At 46.7% G+C, this 24,885-nt stretch overlaps 1 protein-coding gene across 1 annotated transcript in view; it reads left to right on the plus strand.

The window, feature by feature from the left end:
* The first annotated feature begins 355 nt into the window (after positions 1-355).
* NID2 (nidogen 2) overlaps positions 356-24,885 on the plus strand; it is a 121,622-nt gene continuing 97,092 nt past the window's right edge. The window contains exon 1 of the mRNA XM_068254761.1: positions 356-617. Coding sequence (XP_068110862.1) covers positions 405-617 — 213 coding nt within the window. The 5' untranslated portion in view covers positions 356-404. The remainder of the gene's footprint in view (positions 618-24,885) is intronic.

The following is a 24,885-nucleotide window of genomic DNA, read 5'->3' on the forward strand; positions in this document are numbered from 1 at the left end:
GCGATTTGCGATCAGAAGCAAATCGCAAATCGCAGGCTAGTGGAAAAAAGGTCGATTTGAATTTTTTTTCCTCTTGTAGCTACTGGGGGCCCCTACAAGCTCTGGGGCAATTGCCCCCTTTGCCTCTATGGTAGCGCCGGCCCGGCCCCCAAGTTGCAGTGCCCTGCCAGGCAGACAGATCTATACTTTACAGTGGTCCAGCTGTGCCCCCTCACCCCAGGTTGCAGTACCCCCAGCCCCCCTGCCAGCCAGGCACACAGCTGCATGCACTATCCGTGCAGTGGTCCAGCAGCAGTGCCCCCCTCCCCTCCCCCGGCCCCCCTCTCGCTCTCCCCGCCCCGCCTGGGTTGGGGGTCGGCCGGGGAAGGTCCGGACAGAAGTTGTCGGGAAGTTGATGAGCAGCCATGCCGGGCCGGGCGCTCCATACTCCGCTACCACTACTGCTGCTGCTGCTGCTATCCTCCGGCTTCACTGCCGCCCTCCACCGCCAGGAGCTCTTCCCCTACGGCCAGACCCGGGGGGACCTGCGGCTACCGGACGGGGACGACGAGACCTCCCAGCCGCTGACTCTCTCCCAGCCCCTGCTGCTCTACGAGGCCGGCTTCAGGCAGCTCTATGTGAGTCCTGATCACTATATATATGTACCATTTATATACTGTGTGTCCTGTGCCTATACTCTACAGGCAGCTCTATGCGAGTCCAGCGCTGGTCACTGTGCCAGCAATGCCTCCTGTATACACTGATCATTGCCTATAGTGCCTATATACACTGATCACTGCCTATAGTGCCTATATACACTGATCACTGCCTATAGTGCCTATATATACACCATGTATACACAGTACACTGATCACTGCCTATAATGCCTATATGTCACCATGTATATACTGTACACTGATCACTGCCTATAATGCCTATATGTCACCATGTGTATATATACTGTACACTGATCACTGCCTATAGTGCCTATATGTCACATGTATATACACTGATCACTGCCTATAGTGCCTATATGTCACCATGTATATACTGTACAATGATCACTATCTATAATGCCTATATGTCACCATGTATATACAGTAGTACACTGATCACTGCCTATAGTGCCTATATGTCACATGTATATACTGTACACTGATCACTGTCTATAGTGCCTATATGTCACCATGTATATACAGTACACTGATCACTGCCTATAGTGCCTATATGTCACATGTATATACACTGATCACTGCCTATAGTGCCTATATGTCACATGTATATACACTGATCACTGCCTATAGTGCCTATATGTCACATGTATATACACTGATCACTGCCTATAGTGCCTATATACACTGATCACTGCCTATAGTGCCTATATACACTGATCACTGCCTATAGTGCCTATATACACTGATCACTGCCTATAGTGCCTATATGTCACCATGTATATACAGTGCACTGATCACTGCCTATAGTGCCTATATGTCACATGTATATACACTGATCACTGCCTATAGTGCCTATATACACTGATCACTGCCTATAGTGCCTATATACACTGATCACTGCCTATAGTGCCTATATGTCACCATGTATATACAGTACACTGATCACTGCCTATAGTGCCTATATGTCACATGTATATACACTGATCACTGCCTATAGTGCCTATATACACTGATCACTGCCTATAGTGCCTATATGTCACCATGTATATACAGTACACTGATCACTGCCTATAGTGCCTATATGTCACATGTATATACACTGCCTATAGTGCCTATATACACTGATCACTGCCTATAGTGCCTATATACACTGATCACTGCCTATAGTGCCTATATGTCACCATGTATATACAGTACACTGATCACTGCCTATAGTGCCTATATGTCACATGTATATACACTGATCACTGCCTATAGTGCCTATATGTCACCATGTATATACTGTACAATGATCACTATCTATAATGCCTATATGTCACCATGTATATACAGTAGTACACTGATCACTGCCTATAGTGCCTATATGTCACATGTGTATACTGTACACTGATCACTGTCTATAGTGCCTATATGTCACCATGTATATACAGTACACTGATCACTGCCTATAGTGCCTATATGTCACATGTATATACACTGATCACTGCCTATAGTGCCTATATGTCACATGTATATACACTGATCACTGCCTATAGTGCCTATATACACTGATCACTGCCTATAGTGCCTATATACACTGATCACTGCCTATAGTGCCTATATGTCACCATGTATATACAGTGCACTGATCACTGCCTATAGTGCCTATATGTCACATGTATATACACTGATCACTGCCTATAGTGCCTATATACACTGATCACTGCCTATAGTGCCTATATACACTGATCACTGCCTATAGTGCCTATATGTCACCATGTATATACAGTACACTGATCACTGCCTATAGTGCCTATATGTCACATGTATATACACTGATCACTGTCTATAGTGCCTATATACACTGATCACTGCCTATAGTGCCTATATGTCACCATGTATATACAGTACACTGATCACTGCCTATAGTGCCTATATGTCACCATGTATATACAGTACACTGATCACTGCCTATAGTGCCTATATGTCACATGTATATACACTGATCACTGCCTATAGTGCCTATATGTCACCATGTATATACTGTACAATGATCACTATCTATAATGCCTATATGTCACCATGTATATACAGTAGTACACTGATCACTGCCTATAGTGCCTATATGTCACATGTATATACTGTACACTGATCACTGTCTATAGTGCCTATATGTCACCATGTATATACAGTACACTGATCACTGCCTATGGTGCCTATATGTCACATGTATATACACTGATCACTGCCTATAGTGCCTATATGTCACATGTATATACACTGATCACTGCCTATAGTGCCTATATACACTGATCACTGCCTATAGTGCCTATATACACTGATCACTGCCTATAGTGCCTATATGTCACCATGTATATACAGTGCACTGATCACTGCCTATAGTGCCTATATGTCACATGTATATACACTGATCACTGCCTATAGTGCCTATATACACTGATCACTGCCTATAGTGCCTATATACACTGATCACTGCCTATAGTGCCTATATGTCACCATGTATATACAGTACACTGATCACTGCCTATAGTGCCTATATGTCACATGTATATACACTGATCACTGCCTATAGTGCCTATATACACTGATCACTGCCTATAGTGCCTATATACACTGATCACTGCCTAGAGTGCCTATATGTCACCATGTATATACAGTACACTGATCACTGCCTATAGTGCCTATATGTCACATGTATATACACTGATCACTGCCTATAGTGCCTATATACACTGATCACTGCCTATAGTGCCTATATACACTGATCACTGCCTAGAGTGCCTATATACACTGATCACTGCCTATAGTGTCTATATACACTGATCACTGCCTATAGTGCCTATATACACTGATCACTGCCTAGAGTGCCTATATGTCACCATGTATATACACTGATCACTGCCTATAGTGCCTATATACACTGATCACTGCCTATAGTGCCTATATGTCACCATGTATATACAGTACACTGATCACTGCCTATAGTGCCTATATGTCACCATGTATATACACTGATCACTGCCTATAGTGCCTATATATACACCATGTATATACAGTACACTGATCACTGCCTATAGTGCCTATATGTCACCATGTATATACACTGATCACTGCCTATAGTGCCTATAGTGCCTATATGTCACCATGTATATACACTGATCACTGCCTATAGTGCCTATATATACACCATGTATATACAGTACACTGATCACTGCCTATAGTGCCTATATGTCACCATGTATATACTGTACACTGATCACTATACCAGCAATGCCTCCTGTATACACTGATCACTGTCTATAGTGCCTATATATACACCATGTATATACAGTACACTGATCACTGCCTATAGTGCCTATATGTCACCATGTATATACAGTACACTGATCACTGCCTATAGTGCCTATATGTCACCATGTATATACACTGATCACTGTCTATAGTGCCTATATACACTGATCACTGCCTATAGTGCCTATATGTCACCATGTATATACAGTACAATGATCACTGCCTATAGTGCCTATATGTCACATGTATATACACTGATCACTGCCGATAGTGCCTATATGTCACCATGTATATACACTGATCACTGCCTATAGTGCCTATATGTCACCATGTATATACACTGATCACTGCCTATAGTGCCTATATGTCACCATGTATATACACTGATCACTGCCTATAGTGCCTATATGTCACCATGTATATACTGTACACTGATCACTATCTATAATTCCTATATGTCCACATGTATATACTGTTTACAGTGGTCACTATACCAGCATTGCCTCCTGTATACATTGATCACTGCCTATAATGGCTATATGTCATGTATATACTGTACACTGATCACTATGCCAGCAATGTCTCCTGTATACACTGATCACTGCCTATAATGGCTATATGTCACATGTATATACACTGATCACTGCCTATAGTGCCTATATACACTGATCACTGTCTATAGTGCCTATATGTCACCATGTATATACTGTACACTGATCACTATGCCAGCAATGCCTCCTGTATACATTGATCACTGCCTATAATGGCTATATGTCACATGTATATACACTGATCACTGCCTATAGTGCCTATATACACTGATCACTGTCTATAGTGCCTATATGTCACCATGTATATACTGTACACTGATCACTGCCTATAGTGCCTATATGTCACCATGTATATACACTGATCACTGCCTATAATGCCTATATGTCACCATGTATATACTGTACACTGATCACTATACCAGCAATGTATACATCTATATACAGTGGCTTGCAAAAGTATTCGGCCCCCTTGAAGTTTTCCACATTTTGTCACATTACTGCCACAAACATGCATCAATTTTATTGGAATTCCACGTGATGGACCAATACAAAGTGCTGTACATGTGAGAAGTGGAACGAAAATCATACGATTCCAAACATTTTTTACAAATCAATAACTGCAAAGTGGGGTGTGCGTAATTATTCAGCCCCTGAGTCAATACTTTGTAGAACCACCTTTTGCTGCAATTACAGCTGCCAGTCTTTTAGGGTATGTCTCTACCAGCTTTGCACATCTAGAGACTGAAATCCTTGTCCATTCTTCTGTGCAAAACAGCTCCAGCTCAGTCAGATTAGATGGACAGCGTTTGTGAACAGCAGTTTTCAGATCTTGCCACAGATTCTCGATTGGATTTAGATCTGGACTTTGACTGGGCCATTCTAACACATGGATATGTTTTGTTTTAAACCATTCCATTGTTGCCCTGGCTTTATGTTTAGGGTCATTGTCCTGCTGGAACCTCCGCCCCAGTCTCAAGTCTTTTGCAGTCTCCAAGAGGTTTTCTTCCAAGTTTGCCCTGTATTTGGCTCCATCCATCTTCCCATCAACTCTGACCAGCTTCCCTGTCCCTGCTGAAGAGATGCACCCCCAGAGCATGATGCTGCCACCACTATATTTGACGGTGGGGATGGTGTGTTCAGAGTGATGTGCAGTGTTAGTTTTCTGCCACACATAGCGTTTTGCATTTTGTCCGAAAAGTTCAATTTTTGGTCTCATTTGACCAGAGCACCTTCTTCCACATGGTTGCTGTGTCCCCCACATGGCTTGTGGCAAACTGCAAATGGGACTTCTTATGCTTTTCTTTTAACAATGGCTTTATTCTTGCCACTCTTCCATAAAGGCCAACTTTGTACAGTGCATGACTAATAGTTGTCCTATGGACAGAGTCTCCCACCTGAGCTGTAGATCTCTGCAGCTCGTCCAGAGTCACCATGGGCCTCTTGACTGCATTTCTGATCAGCGCTCTCCTTGTTTGGCCTGTGAGTTTAGGTGGACTGCCTGGTCTTGGTAGGTTTACAGTTGTGCCATACTCCTTCCATTTCTGAATGATCGCTTGAACAGTGCTCCGTGTTATGTTCAAGGCTTTGGAAATCTTTTTGCAGCCTAAGCCTGCTTTACATTTCTCAATAACTTTGTCCCTGACCTGTCTGACGTGTTCTTTGGACTTCATGGTGTTGTTGTTCCCAATATTCTCTTAGACAACCTCTGAGGCCATCACAGAGCAGCTGTATTTGTACTGACATTAGATAACATGCAGGTGCACTCCATTTAGTCATTAGCACTCATCAGGCAATGTCTATGGGCAACTGACTGCGCTCAGACCAAAGGGGGCTGAATAATTACGCACACCCCACTTTGCAGTTATTATTTTTGTAAAAAAAAATTGGAATCATGTATGATTTTCATTCCACTTCTCACGTGTACACCACTTTGTATTGGTCTGTCACGTGCAATTCCAATAAAATTGATTCATGTTGTGGCAGTAATGTGACAAAATGTGGAAAACTTCAAGGGGGCCGAAAACTTTTGCAAACCACAATATATATATATATATATATATATATATATATATATATATATATATATATATATATATATATATATATATATATATATATATATATTATTCACTACCTATACCCTATACCAACACTGCCTATATATACAGTGTTCACTATACCAGCACTGCCTATATTATACCAGCAATGCATATATATATATATATATATATATATATATATATATATATTATTTACTACCTATACCCTATACCAGCACTGCCTATATTATACCAGCAATGCATATATATATATATTATTTACTACCTATACCCTATACCAGCACTGCCTATATTATACCAGCAATGCATATATATATATATATATTATTTACTACCTATACCCTATACCAGCACTGCCTATATTATACCAGCAATGCATATATGTATATATATATTATTTACTACCTATACCCTATACCAGCACTGCCTATATTTGTATGTGTGTGCCCCCAGCAGTGCCTATATGTCTTGAATATGCAGCACAGTGTTCACTATCTATACCAGCAATGCCTATATGTAGTGTATATAGAGCACAGTGTTCACTACCTATACTGGCAATCATCATGATTTAGTATTGATGTAGCGCCGACATCTTCAGCAGCGCTGTACAGTGTATGTTGACTTGTCACTTATCTATCTGTCCCTCAGAGGGGCTCACAATCTAGTCTCTACCATAGTCCTATGTCTATGTATGTGTTGTGTAGTGTATGTATCGTAGTCTAGGGCCAATTTTAGGTGGATCATAATATAACTTACTTGTATGGTATTGGGATGTGGGAGAAAACTCGAGTTCCCGGAGGAAACCCACACAGACACTACCTATACTATATACTAATGACAGCCCTGTCTGTGTTTTCTATGCATGGAGTACAGTGTTCTCTACTACTTATACTGATGCCAGTACTACCTATATGCAGTCTATGCATGCAGTACAGTGTTCTCTACATATACTGAGCCCAGTACTGTACTGACTATATGTCATCTGGAGGTGGAGTCTAGCACTGGGCGCAGTGTATCTGGAAGGCAGTGTGTAAGTTAAAGTGGATCCGAGATGAACTTTTACACATTGCATAATTGTGTTCCTTTCCTATTGTTTATAGGGCATTCCTCAAGCCAAATACTTTTTTGTTTTAATACAATTCCCTATAAACTAAACAAGCCACGCCCACCGTTTTTCAGAGAGCCAAGGCACTTTCAGACAGTAGCAAGGGCTCATGGGAGCTCAGTCTGGGCAGGGGGAGGTATTACTAACCAGAGACTTCAGAGGGCCCGTTTCCACTAGCGCGAATCCGCATGCAGACAACGCATGCCGATTCGCATAGGCAATACAAGTGGATGGGACTGTTTCCACTTGTCAGTTTTCATTTGCGTTTTTCTGTGCAGGATTTTTCTGCACGGTAGACCCCGCAGAATTCGCCTGCGTGTGGAATATAGGCGAATCGCAGGCAATGTATTTAATAGGAAAAATCGCTTGCGTTTTCCCCATGCGTTTTTTTGCCACGAATTCGCATGCGAATTCGCATAGGTACCAATGTAAACCCACACAGGCAGTGACATGGTTAAATTCGCATATACCCTTACCTATGCGAAATCGCATGCCAAAACGCGGCAAAAAACGCATGCGGAATCGCATCCGCATGCGATTTTGTCAGCGGTGGAATCCAGGCGATTCCGCACCGCAATAGTGGAAACGAGCCCAGAGGCAGAGGGAAGGAGAGAGGAGGGGGGGGGGGGGGGGATTAGTTTTTTTTGCTCAAGATACAGATAAGCTTGCCTCTGTGTAATGTTTACTAACAACATGGCTGCTGTCATTGTATCACAGGAAGAAATAATCATTTTCTATTGAAGCTGTTTGCAGCTAGATTTGCTGTCTAAACCATAGATAAGATATACAGACAAGTTACTTGTTATAGTTAGTTTTTCATCTCGGATCCGCTTTAAGTAACGATGGGCTTATCCCTGTATTACACAAGTCCTGTATAGATTGATATTTCCATGGCGTCCAGTATTCACTACATGTACAGCAAATATAAAGTGTACACACCCGGCTAAAATGCCAAAATGAGACCACAGTAACTCATTTCACAACATTTCCCACCCTTAATGTGATCTGTAAAGCGGACCTAAACTCAGGACTTCCCTTCTGCTCTAAAAGATACGCAACAGCATAATAACCTTTACAGAAAAACACTTCTTTGTTACAGCTGATACTAATCCTGCAATACATCTGCAGTGTGTCTACTTCCTGCTTTCATGGAAGCAAGCATAGTGTTAACATCCTGTGTTTACAAATTAGCTGCTCTGCTGGGGCAGTCAGCTGAACCGGCTGAGGGATCAAATTATAATTTGTGATTCGTCACAGAGGAGTGGGAATCAGACAGGCTAAACTCTCTAAACACATTCAGGGTGCCTTTCTCTGTGTTTTCGTTCTGTTCTGTGCAAGAGCCGGTGCAGAGGCCGACCTCGAGGTTGTCCTTACTGCGCCTGCATGAGCGCCGCTGTCAATCAAGTCCACGTTGTCCGCAGCGTACTGTGTAGGCCTGCGCAGTATGCTGCGGACAACGTGGACTTGATTGACAGCGGCGCTCACGCAGGCGCAGAAGAGCAAGGTCGGCCTCTGCAGCACTCGGGGACCCCGGCCTGGCGGCTGCGAGCGGAGATGTGGCGTGGGACATGTCAGCTGCAAAAGGGGCTGGAGGAAACCCCAGGTAAGTATATCATGGGGCAACACAATTTGCTTTATGCTTCCTTTTAAATGACAACTGTAACAAAAGAGATATGGAGGCTGCCATATTTATTTCTTGTTAAATAATACCAGTTGCCTGGCTGTCCTGCTGATTTCTCTGGCTGCAATAGTGCCTGAATCCCACACCTGGAACAAGCATTCAGCTAATCCAGTCACACTTCAGTCAGAGAACCTGATCTGCTGCATGCTTGTTCAGGGTCTAGAACTCCTACTGAGATTCTGCAGTGTTACTTCCTGGTATCCTGGGAGCACATGAAGGGTTAACCTCCTGTGTTTACATATTAGTTCAGAATTTGGCAGACTTGGCAGACAGCTCAATTTACACTGGCTCATTACTTGCTGAGAAGGGAGAATTCGGCAGGCTGTTCTCTATAAATGCACACAGGGTGGATTTCTCTGTCTTCTATTGTCTTTTTCCCCCCCCTAGAGGTGCTCTTTAACTATCCCGCATGGCAGGTCATTAAGTACTAGTGTTGATGTCCGAATTCGGGATATTGAAATTTGGAAACCCGAATTAAACATCTCATGTTCACGTGATTCCCGTGAAGCGCAAACAAGTGACCTCCCTCTGACCCTGTCATCTTGTCGGGTGCTGAAATGGGGTGACGGGCGGATTTCCGAATTTCAGTTTCCCAAATTCAGACCTGAACACTCTTAAGCACCCACAAGGGACAGCAGTACTGGTGCCAGATTCTCGTCCTGGACAGCCACCGCTGACTGCGTTGGCCGAGAACATCTATCGGGTGTACGCAGGTTTGGCAATCCTGCTGCCCAGTTCTGACTCCAGTAAAATCTCACAGATGTTTAATCAGACCCCCACAGCATCTAAAATGTGGCTTGTAGTCAGATTGGTGAACGATAGGATCTGATCCATCCAAAGTGGTCAATGACCTGGCCTTAGCTAAACCTGAAGGCAAATCCTCCATTCTCCTCCTCCTTGACCTTTCAGCAGCTTTTGACACAGTGGACCATCCCCTACTCCTCCAGTCCCTCCAATCCATGGGCATTCATGACCTCGCCCTCACCTGGCTCTCATCCTAACTGCACCTTCACGACCCCCTTCAATGAGTCTTCATCTACCACCAACCACCTCTCGGTAGGAGTCCCCCAAGGCTCGGTCCTTGGCCCCCTACTGTTCTCCCTATACACATCCTCCATTGGCAAGGTTATCTCCTCCTTAGGTTTTAACTATCATCTGTATGCAGATGACACCCAGATCTACCTCCACACCCCTGACCTATCCACCACTACCATGGACAAGGTCTCCTCCTGTCTATCAGCCATCTCCTTCTGGATGTCCGCTAGGTTCCTGAAACGAAACGGAATTTATAATCTTCCCACCCGGACATCCATGAACCTCCCAGATGTGCAGGTCACTGTTAACCACACTACCATTCGCCCTACCTCTCAAGCCCGCTGTCTGGCTGTCACCCTGGACTCCGCACTCTCCTTCACTTCCCACATCCAAAACCTCACAAAGTCCTGCAACTTCCACCTTCATAACATCTGCAAGATCCGACCTTTCCTGACGTCTGCCACCACCAAACTCCTCATCCATGCCCTCCAGGGCCGAATTTACCATAAGACACTGTAGGCATGTGCCTACAGGCACCTGAAGTTGGAAAGACGGCTCCATCCCCTCCCCTAGTCCCTCCCTCCCTCGTGCAGAGTCCTGAGCAAAGCGTAAATGAGAGGTTACTCATCTAGGTCTCTGCATTCTACTGACTAGATCTCCCTTCAGTTAGGGAAACCTCTAGCTACTAAATATTGAGGTTCCTCTAGCTACCTAATACTTGGGGCACCTCTAGCTACCTAATATTTAAGGTACTTCTGGCTACCTTATACTAAGGGGCACCTGCAGCTACCTATGACGGGCAAGGGAAGTAAGGGAGAAGTGACAGCTGGGACAGCCAGCACACTTGCGGTGCGGTTCGGTGGGGGTTTGTAGGTTTTATGGAGGGTAAAGTCTAGGGTGCCAGGACATCTGTGCCTATAGGCTCCTGTGATGTAAATCCTGGCCTGCATGCATGGAGGGCGGAGTCTAGGGTGCCAGGAAATCTGTGCCTATAGGCTCCTGTGATGTAAATCCTGGCCTGCATGCATGGAGGGCGGAGTCTAGGGTGCCAGGACATCTGTGCCTATAGGCTCCTGGGATGTAAATCCGGGCCTGCATGCATGGAGGGCGGAGTCTAGGGTGCCAGGACATCTGTGCCTATAGGCTCCTGTGATGTAAATCCTGGCCTGCATGCATGGAGGGCGGAGTCTAGGGTGCCAGGACATCTGTGCCTATAGTCTCCTGTGATGTAAATCCAGGCCTGCATGCATGGAGGGCGGAGTCTAGGGTGCCAGGACATCTGTGCCTATAGGCTCCTGTGATGTAAATCCGGGCCTGCATGCATGGAGGGCGGAGTCTAGGGTGCCAGGACGTCTGTGCCTATAGGCTCCTGTGATGTAAATCCGGGTCTGCATGCATGGAGGGAGGAGTCTAGGGTGCCAGGACATCTGTGCCTATAGGCTCTTGTGATGTAAATCTGGGCCTGCATGCATGGAGGGCGGAGTCTATGGGTGCCAGGACATCTGTGCCTATAGGCTCCTGTGATGTGAATCCGGGCCTGCATGCATGGAGGGCGGAGTCTAGGGTGCCAGGACATCTGTGCCTATAGGCTCCTGTGATGTAAATCCGGGCCTGCATGCATGGAGGGAGGAGTCTAGGGTGCCAGGACATCTGTGCCTATAGGCTCCTGTGATGTAAATCCGGGCCTGCATGCATGGAGGGCGGAGTCTAGGGTGCCAGGACATCTGTGCCTATAGGCTCCTGTGATGTGAATCCGGGCCTGCATGCATGGAGGGCGGAGTCTAGGGTGCCAGGACGTCTTTGCCTATAGGCTCCTGTGATGTAAATCCGGGCCTGCGGGCATGGAGGGCGGAGTCTAGGGTGCCAGGACATCTGTGCCTATAGGCTCCTGTGATGTGAATCCGGGCCTGATGCCCTCATAATTTCCCACCTTGACTACTGTAATGCCCTTCTGTCTGGTCTCCCTATGACCCGAATAGCCCCACTGCAGTCCATCATGAATGCGGCAGCCAGAATTATCCACTTTCCCATCGCTCCACCAGGGTGGCTCCCCCCTGTGAATCATTCCACTGGCTTCCTATCCAGTCCAGAATCAGATTCAAGATACTGTGTCTGACCTACAAATCTGTCCACAAAACCTGTCCAACCTACACTTCTGATCTTACTCAGAGGTACACACCTAGCCGCTCACTCTGCTCTTCCAATGAACTTCGCCTAACCGCCCCCCGCATCACCCAGTCCCATGCACGCCTCCAGGACTTCTCAAGAGCTGCTCCGACACTATGAAACTCCCTACCTCCACCCATTAGGGCAGCCCCCTCCTTCAACATCTTCAAGAAAGCCCTCAAAACTCATCTTTTCACTCTGGCCTACTACCCCTCACAAGTGCTCTAAACCCACAGCTGAACTCTGGTCCCCTACCTCTCGTGACCTTACCTCTCCCTCTAGATTGTAAGCCTTTTTGGGCAGGGTCCTCCTCCTTTTGTGTCCTACCTGATCATGCACCTCCATTACTGTGAACCCATGCTATGCATCTGAGTGAACTCCACTTGCCTAATCTCCATGCTCCCCTCCAGTGACTGACTAAGCATTACCTTGTACTCATACTGTGCTGTGTGATCTCCATGCTCCCCTCCAGTGACTAAGCATTACCTGGTACTCATAATGTGCTGTGTGATCTGGTTTTCTTGTATTCCTGTATTGTCATATTGCTGTATGTCACCCCTAAGGCTGCTTTCACAGTGGGAAGTTACAGGCGCACGTTAGAGCAGCCTGTAACGCAGCCCAACTCACAGTAATAAAAAAACAATGTGCTGTTCACAGTGCCCACGTTGCGTTACATTGTAACGCTGGACGTTCGAAAAGAGAGTGCAGCATGCTGTGCGTTATAGGTGGTTTTAGCTGAGTTAGACTGTTTGCACATGCTCAGTAAGGGGAGAGTCGCTATTGTTCCTAGCCACATGGCTAATTAATATTCACTGCACTGTAGTGTTGTCCAGATCATGAACGATTCGGATCTTTGATCCGGATCTTTTTTGTGAGTCGAATCATCCGGATCATCACAATGAAGGATTCGGTTCACAGTGGATATCTGGAAGAAACAGGAAGTGCAGCTTCTGTGCACAAGCACAATCTTCCTGCTGCATCTCTCCCTTCCTAATTAGCACCCTCAATGTGCCCTCATTCTCCTGCACCTCTCACTCTGCTGCACCCCTGCTTCCTGTCTCCCTAGTAAAATGATTCAAAGATTCGGTTCAAAGATCTGGATCTTTTCAATGATCCGATTTTGAATCATCCGAATCATTGAAAAGATCCGGACTTCCCAGGATAGCACCAAGAGCCTCATAATGCGGCTCAATCTGACGTCCAACTTCAACACCACCATGCGTTTCGTTAGGGGCACGTTATGCGACCTCACATCATACGCGCTTTCGTGCGGATATGGCAGAGTGTATGATGTGCTGAAACGCAGGAACGGCAGAAGGGCATAGACAGTCCTTCTGCCGTTCACATCTACTGCGCTGCGCAGCAGTACGATGCGCTGGGAAGCACTTGCGTACTGCTGCCTGCATTTTGCCCAGAAGCGCAGAGCTGATCCCATCACTGTCAATGGATAGGATCAGCAGCGCAGTGGGCAGCGGCGCAGATGGCGTGCGATCCGATGCGCTGCGTTCGCATCGCACGGCCATCTGCGCTCCTAGATTTGAACGAGGCCATAACGTCCCCTAAAACGCAACGTCTTGGTGTGAAAGGCCTAAATATTGTCTGTAGCCTAAACTAATGTCCAGCGCTGCGTAATATGTTGGCGCTTTATAAATACAATAAGTAAATCTCAGAGGAGCAGTATTCTGGATCGATTTCAGTATCAATCTAAAATAGGCCTGCAGTGTGTGGGCAGCTGACAGATCTCTCTCTAATTAGATTGGATTAGAAAGAGATTTTTCTCTTGGTCAAATCTGCCCATACATGGCTAGATGTGTGGTCACCTTTTACTGTCTGCAGATTGTACCTATGTGACTGTGAACAGATTGCACGTGTGTGACTGTCTGCAGATTGTACGTATGTGACTGTCTGCAGATTGCATGTGTGTGACTGTCTGCAGATTGCACCTATGTGACTGTGCACAGATTGCACGTATGTGACTGTCAGCAGATTGTACGTGTGTGACTGTCTGCAGATTGCACGTGTGTGACTGTCTGCAGATTGTACGTGTGTGACTGTCTGCAGATTGCATGTGTGTGACTGTCTGCAGATTGTACGTGTGTGACTGTCTGCAGATTGCATGTGTGTGACTGTCTGCAGATTGCACCTATGTGACTGTGCACAGATTGCACGTATGTGACTGTCAGCAGATTACGCGTGTGTGACTGTCTGCAGATTGCACCTATGTGACTGTGCACAGATTGCGCGCGTGTGACTGTCTGCAGATTGCGCGTGTGTGACTGTGTGCAGATTGCACGTGTGTGACTGTCTGCAGATTGCACGTGTGTGACTGTCACCAGATTGCGCGTGAGTGACTGTCTGCAGATTGCACGTGTGTGACTGTCAGCAGATTGCACATGTGTGACTGTCTGCAGATTACACGTGTGTGACTGTCTGCAGATTGCGCATGTGTGACTATCAGCAGATTGCGCGTGTGTAACTGTCTGCATATTGCACGTGTGTGACTGTCTGCATATTGCGCGTGTGTGACTGTCTGCATATTGCGCATGTAACTGTCTGCATATTGCGCGTGTGTGACTGTCTGCAGATTGCATGTCTGCAGATTGCACGTGTGTGACTGTCTGCAGATTGCATGTGTGTCTGCAGATTGCACGTGTGTGACTGTCAGCAGATTGCGCGTGTGTGACTGTGCACAGATTGCACGTGTGTGACTGTCAGCAGATTGTGAGTGTGTGACTGTCTGCAGATTGTACGTGTGTGACTGTCAGCAGATTGCACCTATGTGACTGTGCACAGATTGCGCGCGTGTGACTGTCTGCAGATTGCACGTGTGTGACTGTCTGCAGATTGCACATGTGTGACTGTCACCAGATTGCGCGTGTGTGACTGTCTGCAGATTGCACGTGTGTGACTGTCAGCAGATTGCACATGTGTGACTGTCTGCAGATTACACGTGTGTGACTGTCTGCAGATTGCGCATGTGTGACTATCAGCAGATTGCGCGTGTGTAACTGTCTGCATATTGCACGTGTGTGACTGTCTGCATATTGCGCGTGTGTGACTGCATATTGCGCATGTAACTGTCTGCATATTGCGCGTGTGTGACTGTCTGCAGATTGCATGTCTGCAGATTGCACGTGTGTGACTGTCTGCAGATTGCATGTGTGTCTGCAGATTGCACGTGTGTGACTGTCAGCAGATTGCGCGTGTGTGACTGTGCACAGATTGCACGTGTGTGACTGTCAGCAGATTGTGAGTGTGTGACTGTCTGCAGATTGTACGTGTGTGACTGTCAGCAGATTGCACCTATGTGACTGTGCACAGATTGCGCGCGTGTGACTGTCTGCAGATTGCACGTGTGTGACTGTCTGCAGATTGCACATGTGTGACTGTCACCAGATTGCGCGTGTGTGACTGTCTGCAGATTGCACGTGTGTGACTGTCAGCAGATTGCACATGTGTGACTGTCTGCAGATTACACGTGTGTGACTGTCTGCAGATTGCGCATGTGTGACTATCAGCAGATTGCGCGTGTGTAACTGTCTGCATATTGCACGTGTGTGACTGTCTGCATATTGCGCGTGTGTGACTGTCTGCATATTGCGCATGTAACTGTCTGCATATTGCGCGTGTGTGACTGTCTGCAGATTGCATGTCTGCAGATTGCACGTGTGTGACTGTCTGCAGATTGCATGTGTGTCTGCAGATTGCACGTGTGTGACTGTCAGCAGATTGCGCGTGTGTGACTGTGCACAGATTGCACGTGTGTGACTGTGAGCAGATTGTGAGTGTGTGACTGTCTGCAGATTGTACGTGTGCGACTGTCAGCAGATTGCACGTGTGTGACTGTCTATATATTGCGCATGTAACTGTCTGTATATTGCGCGTGTGTGACTGCCTGCATATTGCGCGTGTGTGTGACTGTCTGCATATTGCGCGTGTGTGACTGTCTGCAGATTGCACGTGTGTGACTGTCTGCAGATTGCACGTGTGTGACTGTCTGCAGATTGCACGTGTGTGACTGTCTGCAGATTGCACGTGTGTGACTGTCTGCAGATTGCGTGTGTGTGACTGTCTGCAGATTGCGTGTGTGTGACTGTCTGCAGATTGCGTGTGTGTGACTGTCTGCAGATTGCACGTGTGTGACTGTCTGCATATTGCGCATGCAACTGTCTGGAGATTGCGTGTGTGACTATCTGCAGATTGCATGTGTGACTGTCTGCATATTGCGCGTGTGTGACGGTCTGCATATTGCGCGTGTGTGACTGTCTGCATAGTGCGCGTGTGTGACTGTCTGCATATTGCGCATGTAACTGGAGATTACACGTGTGTGACTGTCTGCATATTGCGCATGCAACTGTCTGGAGATTGCACGTGTGTGACTGTTTGCAGATTGCACGTGTGTGACTGTCTGCAGATTGCAGGTGTGTGACTGTCTGCAGATTGCAGGTGTGTGTGTGTCTGTCAGCAGATTGCGTGTGTGTGACTGTCTGCATATTGCACGTGTGTGACTGTCTGCAGATTGTACGTGTGTGACCGTGCACAGATTGCACGTGTGTGACAGTCGGCCTCTCGATCTCTCCATATCTCCAGCAGCTGTGAGGGACTCTGCAGAAGAGCTCAGATCTCCGCAGCCCAGCATGGATGTGCACTCTGTAGCATTTCATTGCCTCCCCCAGCTGGCAATGCTCCATTCATTGTGGCTGCAGGCTCCTCCCCCTGCCTCCCACCCCCTCCCGATGCAGCAGAGAGGAAAGACATTCAGTTTATTGGACATTCTCCCTGCACTGCACCTAGTCCTGTCCAGGAAACGTTATGTGATACCGGAAACACTGGGGGGTCTGGTCCTGTGCTGTAAGAAAAAAAATCGCTGCAGTGTACTGTGATTTTTCCACGCAAGTTTTGCGCTTTTAAATGTGAATGGGCCCTTAAAGAGGTTTTCTAAACATGCTTAGCATTTTTTGGAGCGTTTTTGTGTAGCAGATGTCATATATTGTTACAGTAAAGCTGTTACTGAGCAGCTTCTGTAACAAAAACGCCTGGAAAACAGCTCTGATCTAGTGTTTTTCAGAGCAGTTTGCGCTTTTCCTATACTTTACATTGAGGCAGAAACGCTTCTGCAAACCGCAAAAATGCTGCAGGACCCACGTTTGCAGTTTGCTAAAAACCTCAAACCGCTGGTGTGCACCATCCCATGGAGATACATTAGCCAAGCGTTTTCACAGGCGGCAGCGGTTTTGAAACCGCTACCAAAAACGCTTGGTGTGCGCCAGGCCTTTCTTTTGGTGGTCTTTGAAAGCTTCATTGTCCCACTCCCTCCCCCTAAATTGGCCCTGGACGGCGATCCGCCCACTCCCTCTCCTCTCCTAGGCATCAGCCTATGAGAGGGCTGAGATTGCAAGCCAATCAGAGGGACAGTTCCGAGTCAGGGCTGTCCCCTGTACAGGGTAAATAACTTTTTTTATTAATTTTCTAACAGTCTGCCAGCCGCTAGTGTGGCTGGCAGGCTGATCACAAATCTCCGCGTCTCTGCAGGGAACGATCGCGCATGCGCTCGTGTTCCATGCTACACTACGCCTCCAGGACTTGACGCCTGTCGGCTTTAGGCGGTTTTGGGGTGCTACCTTCCCTCAGCCCGTTGATGTTAGGCGGTCAGGAAGGGGTTAACAAACTTTGCGTGCGCAGAACGCTCCCGGCTATGGCAGCGCAGTCGGAAGCACGTGTGGGCAGTACAACGTATGCGCAGTGGCCCACAACTTGGTATCACTGACCCGACGGCGTCGCAACAGAGAGGACTAGAAGGGTTAAAAAGTTAACCACTTCCCGACCGCCGTATTGACAATTGGCGGCCGGGAAGTGCACCCCGCAAGGACCGCCGTATTGACAATTGGCGGCGGTCCTTGTAGGGGCATGGGCAGAGCGATCGCGTCATCCGTGACGCGATCCTCCGCCTCCGCCTGGCGCCGCTCACCCGCCGCAACATCCCGCCGGCCATACTGAAGCGCCGGCGGGATGTTAACCCGACGATCGCCGCATACAAAGTGTATAATACACTTTGTAATGTTTACAAAGTGTATTATACAGGCTGCCTCCTGCCCTGGTGGTCCCAGTGTCCGGGGGACCACCAGGGCAGGCTGCAGCCACCCTAGTCTGCACCAAGCACACTGATTTTTTACCCCCCCCCCCTGCCCCAGATCGCTCACAGCACCCATCAGACCCCCCCCCCCCCCTGCCCACCCCCCAGACCCCTGTTTGCACCCAATCACCCCCCTAATCACCCATCAATCACTCCCTGTCACTATCTGTCAACGCTATTTTTTTTTTATCCCCCCCCCTGCCCACTGCTCCCTCCTGATCACCCCCCCACCCCTCAGATTTTCCCCAGACCCCCCCCCCATGTACTGTATGCATCTATCCCCCCTGATCACCTGTCAATCACCTGTCAATCGCCTGTCAATCACCCATCAATCACCCCCTGTCACTGCCACCCATCAATCAGCCCCTAACCTGCCCCTTGCGGGCAATCTGATCACCCCCCCACACCAATAGATCGCCCCCCGCAGATCCGACATCAGATCACCTCCCAAATCCATTGTTTACATCTATTCTCTCCTCTAAACACCCACTAATTACCCATCAATCACCCCCTATCACCACCTGTCACTTTTACCTATCAGATCAGACCCTAATCTGCCCCTTGCGGGCACCCAATCACCCGCCCACACGCTCAGATTGCCCTCTGACCCCCCCTTATCAATTCACCAGTGCATTAATTACATCTGTTCTTCCCTGTAATAACCCACTGATCACCTGTCAATCACCTGCCAATCACCTATCACCCATCAATCACCCCCTGTCACCCCCTGTCACTGCCACCCATCAATCAGCCCCTAACCTGCCCCTTGCGGGCAATCTGATCACCCACCCACACCATTAGATCGCCCGCAAACCCGCCGTCAGATTACCTCCCAAATGTATCGTTTACATCTGTTATCTTCTCTAAACACCCACTAATTACCCATCAATCACCCATCAATCACCCCCTATCACCACCTGTCACTGTTACCTATCAGATCAGACCCTAATCTGCCCCTTGCGGGCACCCAATCACCCGCCCACACGCTCAGATTGCCCTCAGACCCCCCCCCCCCCCTTATCAATTCGTCAGTGCATTAATTACATCTGTCCTTCCCTGTAATAACCCACTGATCACCTGTCAATCACCTGCCAATCACCTATCACCCATCAATCACCCCCTGTCACTGCCACCCAACAATCAGCCCCTAACCTGCCCCTTGCGGGCAATCTGATCACCCACCCACACAAATAGATCGCCTGCAGATCCGACATCAGATCACCACCCAAGCGCAGCGTTTACATCTATTCTCTCCTCTAAACACCCACTAATTACCCATCAATCACCCCCTATCACCACCTGTCACTGTTACCCATCAGATCAGACCCTAATCTGCCCCTTGCGGGCACCCAATCACCCGCCTACACGCTCAGATTGCCCTCAGACCCCCCCTTATCAATTCGCCAGTGCAATATTTACATCTGTCCTTCCCTGTAATAATCCACTGATCACCTGTCAATCACCTGCCAATCACCTATCACCCATCAATCACCCCCTGTCACTGCCACCCATCAATCACCCCCTGTCACTGCCACCCATCAATCACCCGCTGTCACTGCCACCCATCAATCAGCCCCTAACCTGCCCCTTGCGGGCAAACTGATCACCCACCCACACCAATAGATCGCCCGCAGATCCGACATCAGATCACCACCCAAGCGCAGTGTTTCCATCTATTCTCTACCCTAAACACCCACTAATTACCCATCAATCACCCCCTGTCAATGCTACCTATCAGATTAGACCCCTATCTGCCCCTAGGGCACTCAATCACCCGCCCACACCCTCAGAATGCCCTCAGACCTTGGGGTGTCTTTTTTTCTAAAATGGGGTCACTTGTGGAGTTCCTATACCGCCCTGGCATTTTACAGGCCCAAAACCGTGAGTAGTCTGGAAACCAAATGTCTCAAAATGACTGTTCAGGGGTATAAGCATCTGCAAATTTTGATGACAGGTGGTCTATGAGGGGGCGAATTTTGTGGAACCGGTCATAAGCAGGGTGGCCTTTTAGATGACAGGTTGTATTGGGCCTGATCTGATGGATAGGAGTGCTAGGGGGGGTGACAGGAGGTGATTGATGGGTGTCTCAGGGGGTGGTTAGAGGGGAAAATAGATGCAATCAATGCACTGGGGAGGTGATCGGAAGGGGGTCTCAGAGATGCTTGAAAATGGGAAACTTCACTTTTTGCACCATAGTTTGTAAACGCTATAACTTTTACCCAAACCAATAAATATACACTGAATGGGTTTTTTTTAATCAAAAACATGTTTGTCCACATTTTTCGCGCTGCATGTATACAGAAATTTTACTTTATTTGAAAAATGTCAGCACAGAAAGTTAAAAAAATCATTTTTTTGCCAAAATTCATGTCTTTTTTGATGAATATAATAAAAAGTAAAAATCGCAGGAGCAATCAAATAGCACCAAAAGAAAGCTTTATTAGTGACAAGAAAAGGAGCCAAAATTCATTTAGGTGGTAGGTTGTATGAGCGAGCAATAAACCGTGAAAGCTGCAGTGGTCTGAATGGAAAAAAAGTGGCCGGTCCTTAAGGGGTAGAAAGCCCTAGGTCCTCAAGTGGTTAAAGTGAACCCGACGTGAGAGGGATATGGAGGCTGCCATATTTATTTCCTTTTAAAGAATACCAGTTTCCTGGCAGTCCTGCTGATCCTCTGCCTCTAATACTTTCAGCCATAGCCCCTGAACAAGCATGCAGCAGATCAGGTATTCTGACTCACGTTTTACTGGATTAGCCATATACTTGTTCCAGGGTTTTGACTCAGGCACTACTTATGCCAGAAGATGAGCAGGACAGCCAGGCAACTGGCATTGTTTACAAGGAAATGAATATGGCAGCCTCCATATCCCTCTCACCTCGAAGTTGCCTTTAAGTTTTCACTTCACTTAGTAGCGAACTCATAAGATTGCTTTGTTTGTGCAAAGTAATTAAAGGAATACTATCGATACCCAAGTGTTCTAAAATGACAGTGTACAAATAATGTCTAAGTAGCTGTGTAAACATTTTCCTACTTTTCATGTTAAATATCAGAGGCAAAAGCTGTAATTTATTGAGAGTAGGATTTAGCTATATTGGGACAAATCACTTGCAGAAGGGGTGTCTGCTTCAATGCACAGCCAGAGTTGCATATCAGACTACAGAAAGCAAATATCAAACATACCAAACTCTGAAAGCAAAAACAGTATGAAAAGCTGTGACAATTAGTTACATTTCCTCTGCTCTCTTCAGACACTTCAGTCAGAAACACAGGACACAGGAGCTGCAGCTGTTGGGAGCTCTCTTCTCTGTCACACACAGAGTTAAGGTGCGTACACACATGCGACTATAGTCGTTTGTAACGATCGTTCCCCGATCTTTACCAACGACGATCGTTACAAAAAACGAACCACCGACTATTAAGGCAAACGACGAACGAGCCAAATCGCTACAAAAGAAAGTTCTGTCTCGGCGGATTTTAACCAACGACGATCGTTTGCAAAAGTAGTACATCGTTGGAAACGATCGTTCGTACTAGGCTTGACATGCGCATTTCACTATTTCTCCATGGAACTTCTCATTTTTATGCGCAGGCGCAATAGTTGTTTTCTGTGATGTAACGTTCGTTCTAACGATTAGATCGTTACACACATTTTAAAACTACCTTTACTTAGGTCGTTCTTTCATCAATTAAAAGTTCGTTCGTCGTTCTTAACGAACGATCGTTGTCGCATGTGTGTACGTAGCATTACACATAGAGTTACCTGATCAGGTGTGAGGGGAATTTCCCCTCTCCTCATGGCTCAGTCAGCGGTCAGTTTTGGCGTCAGTAAAGTTTGGATGTATTTTGATAGCAGTAAACAAACAAGTTGCTACTAAAATGTATACACTTAGCAGCACTTCCCAAAAAATTCCTGTGTCAATTGAAAAAAATATGTGAATCGATAGTATTCCTTTAAGTGAAACACTCCCCCTGTATCTATGGGTAAAGTAGAGCACTTTCCCTTCTTTGTTTGCTCACTAATTACATAAGTAATGTTTCGAGAAATGGGGCAAATGGTATCAGTTAGCTTATAGACCTGTTTCCACCAGCTGCTAATTGCGTCTGTTTTCCGCAACGATTTCAGATGCAGAATCGCAGCCAATTGAAATCGATAGACTGCACTTAAATCACATGCGGGGGAAACATGATGTATGGCGCAGTTTGTCGCCGCATGGATCTGAACCTCGTGCATGACGAGCGATTCTGCTGCAGACTCACCAAAACACAGCTGACGAGGAGGTATCAGAAACAGACGCGGCGGCCCAGCAGAAATGCGGCCCTAGTGAAAATCCTTCCGATAATTAACATTCATTATTTCCGCATTTTTTTTTTTTGATGGGGGGGTTATGTTGTGCTCAATGTTGCTTAATGTTGTAAAGCATACATGTAGTTTTGCGTTTTATACCGCTCTAAAGTGGAGCTGAACTCTTGCACAGGGCCGAAAGAAAACGTAGAGAAATGCACCCTGTGTGTATTTAGAGAGTTTAGCCTGTCTAATCCCCCCCTCATCTGTGACTAATCACAGCTGTAATCTGATCGCTCAGCTGTCAGCTCAGGAATCCCCTCTGCCACGGCAGATCAGCTAATTTGTAAACCCAGGATGTTAACCCTATGTCTGCTTCCATGAAAGCAGGAAGGAGACACTGCAGAGGTATTGCAGGATTTGTATCAGCTGTAACAATGAACTGTTTTTGTAAAGGTTATTATGCTGTTGCTTATTAAGAGCAGAGAGGAAGTTCTGAGTTCAGGTCCCCTTTAAGTGCTGTAAACACAATAGATTACTTGCTGTGTTAGATTTTCTATTTGGCCGCAATGTTCTTGTCCTGTCTCCCCCTCACCTGTTTGTAAGCTAGCTTTGTACAGGGATTGCCATAAAGTAATAACTAATAGACAGAGCCTGGTTTGTTTAGCCGACTATTATCAGAAGCCTTTCCCGGCATTAGACCCTGATCTCTTGGCAAACACATGGAAGGCAGATCTGCTTCCGTCTCTCCAGGGCGGGATAAGGTAGACGACCCACAACGCTGGCCCGGACTTGTTACACGTTATCTGCTGCCAGGTGGCGCGACCCTCACTTGGGGCACATCCAGTGAGCTAGAAGGTTAGTGTGAACCTGGCCCCAAATCCTGCTAACGTAAATCTGAGGTGAAGTCCTAGTTTAAAGGGGCACTATTGCGAAAAATTGAAATTTGTGCAAACTGAGACAAAAAAATGAAGTATGTTTCTTCCAGAGTGAAATGAGCCATAAATGACTTTTCTCCTATGTTGCTGTCACTTACAGTAGGCAGTAGAAATCTGACAGAAGTGACAGGTTTTGGACTAGCCCATCTCTTCATGGGGGACTCTCAGCAAGGCTTTTATTATTTATAAATATATTCCCTAAAAAGGATTTATACAATGATGCTGGCCGGCTTCCCTGCTTGCTACACAGTTTTTTGGCAGTTGGACAGAGCAACTGCCATTCACTAAGTGCTTTGAAAATAAATAAATCCCTGAGTATTCCCCCATGAAGAGATGGACTAGTCCAAAACCTGTCGCTTCTGTCAGATTTCTACTGCCTACTGTAAGTGACAGCAACATAGGAGAAAAGTACTTTATGGCTCATTTTACTCTGGAAAAAAAAACGTACTTATTTGTCTATGTTTGCACATATTTTACATTTTACAATTTTTTGTCCTAGTGCCCCTTTAACCACCAGTTCAGCCTCCCATTTGCCGCCCGCCAGTGCAATTTAAATGCAGCCAGATTGCAGCGGTTGTAGCACCACGCGTGTCGAGAGTTGACACGCGGTGGCGTTACTGAGCGGCGGAGGAACGCGACATATTGCGTCGGAGTGCGGCTGTGAGATTTCGCTTTGTGGGGGGGCCGCCTGTACAGGGCCGGTATTGAGCGCTAACAAGCGCCCAGCTGGTACAGGAGAGCAGCTGACAGGCGGTGACTTCACTGCTTGTCAGCTGCCCGTGTCAAAAGGGCCCTTAGGTAAACTATGCAGCTTCTAGCCCCTGAACAAGCATGCAGCAGATCAGATACTCTGACTGAAGTCAGACTGGATTAGCTGCATGCTTGTTTCTGGTGTTATTCAGACACTACTGCAGCTAAATAGATCAGCAGGACGCTAGCCAGGCAACTGGTATTGTTTAACAGGAAATAAATATGGCAGCCTTCATATCTCT

This window comes from Hyperolius riggenbachi, chromosome 9 (assembly GCF_040937935.1).
Source record: "Hyperolius riggenbachi isolate aHypRig1 chromosome 9, aHypRig1.pri, whole genome shotgun sequence".
Lineage (NCBI taxonomy): Eukaryota > Metazoa > Chordata > Amphibia > Anura > Hyperoliidae > Hyperolius > Hyperolius riggenbachi.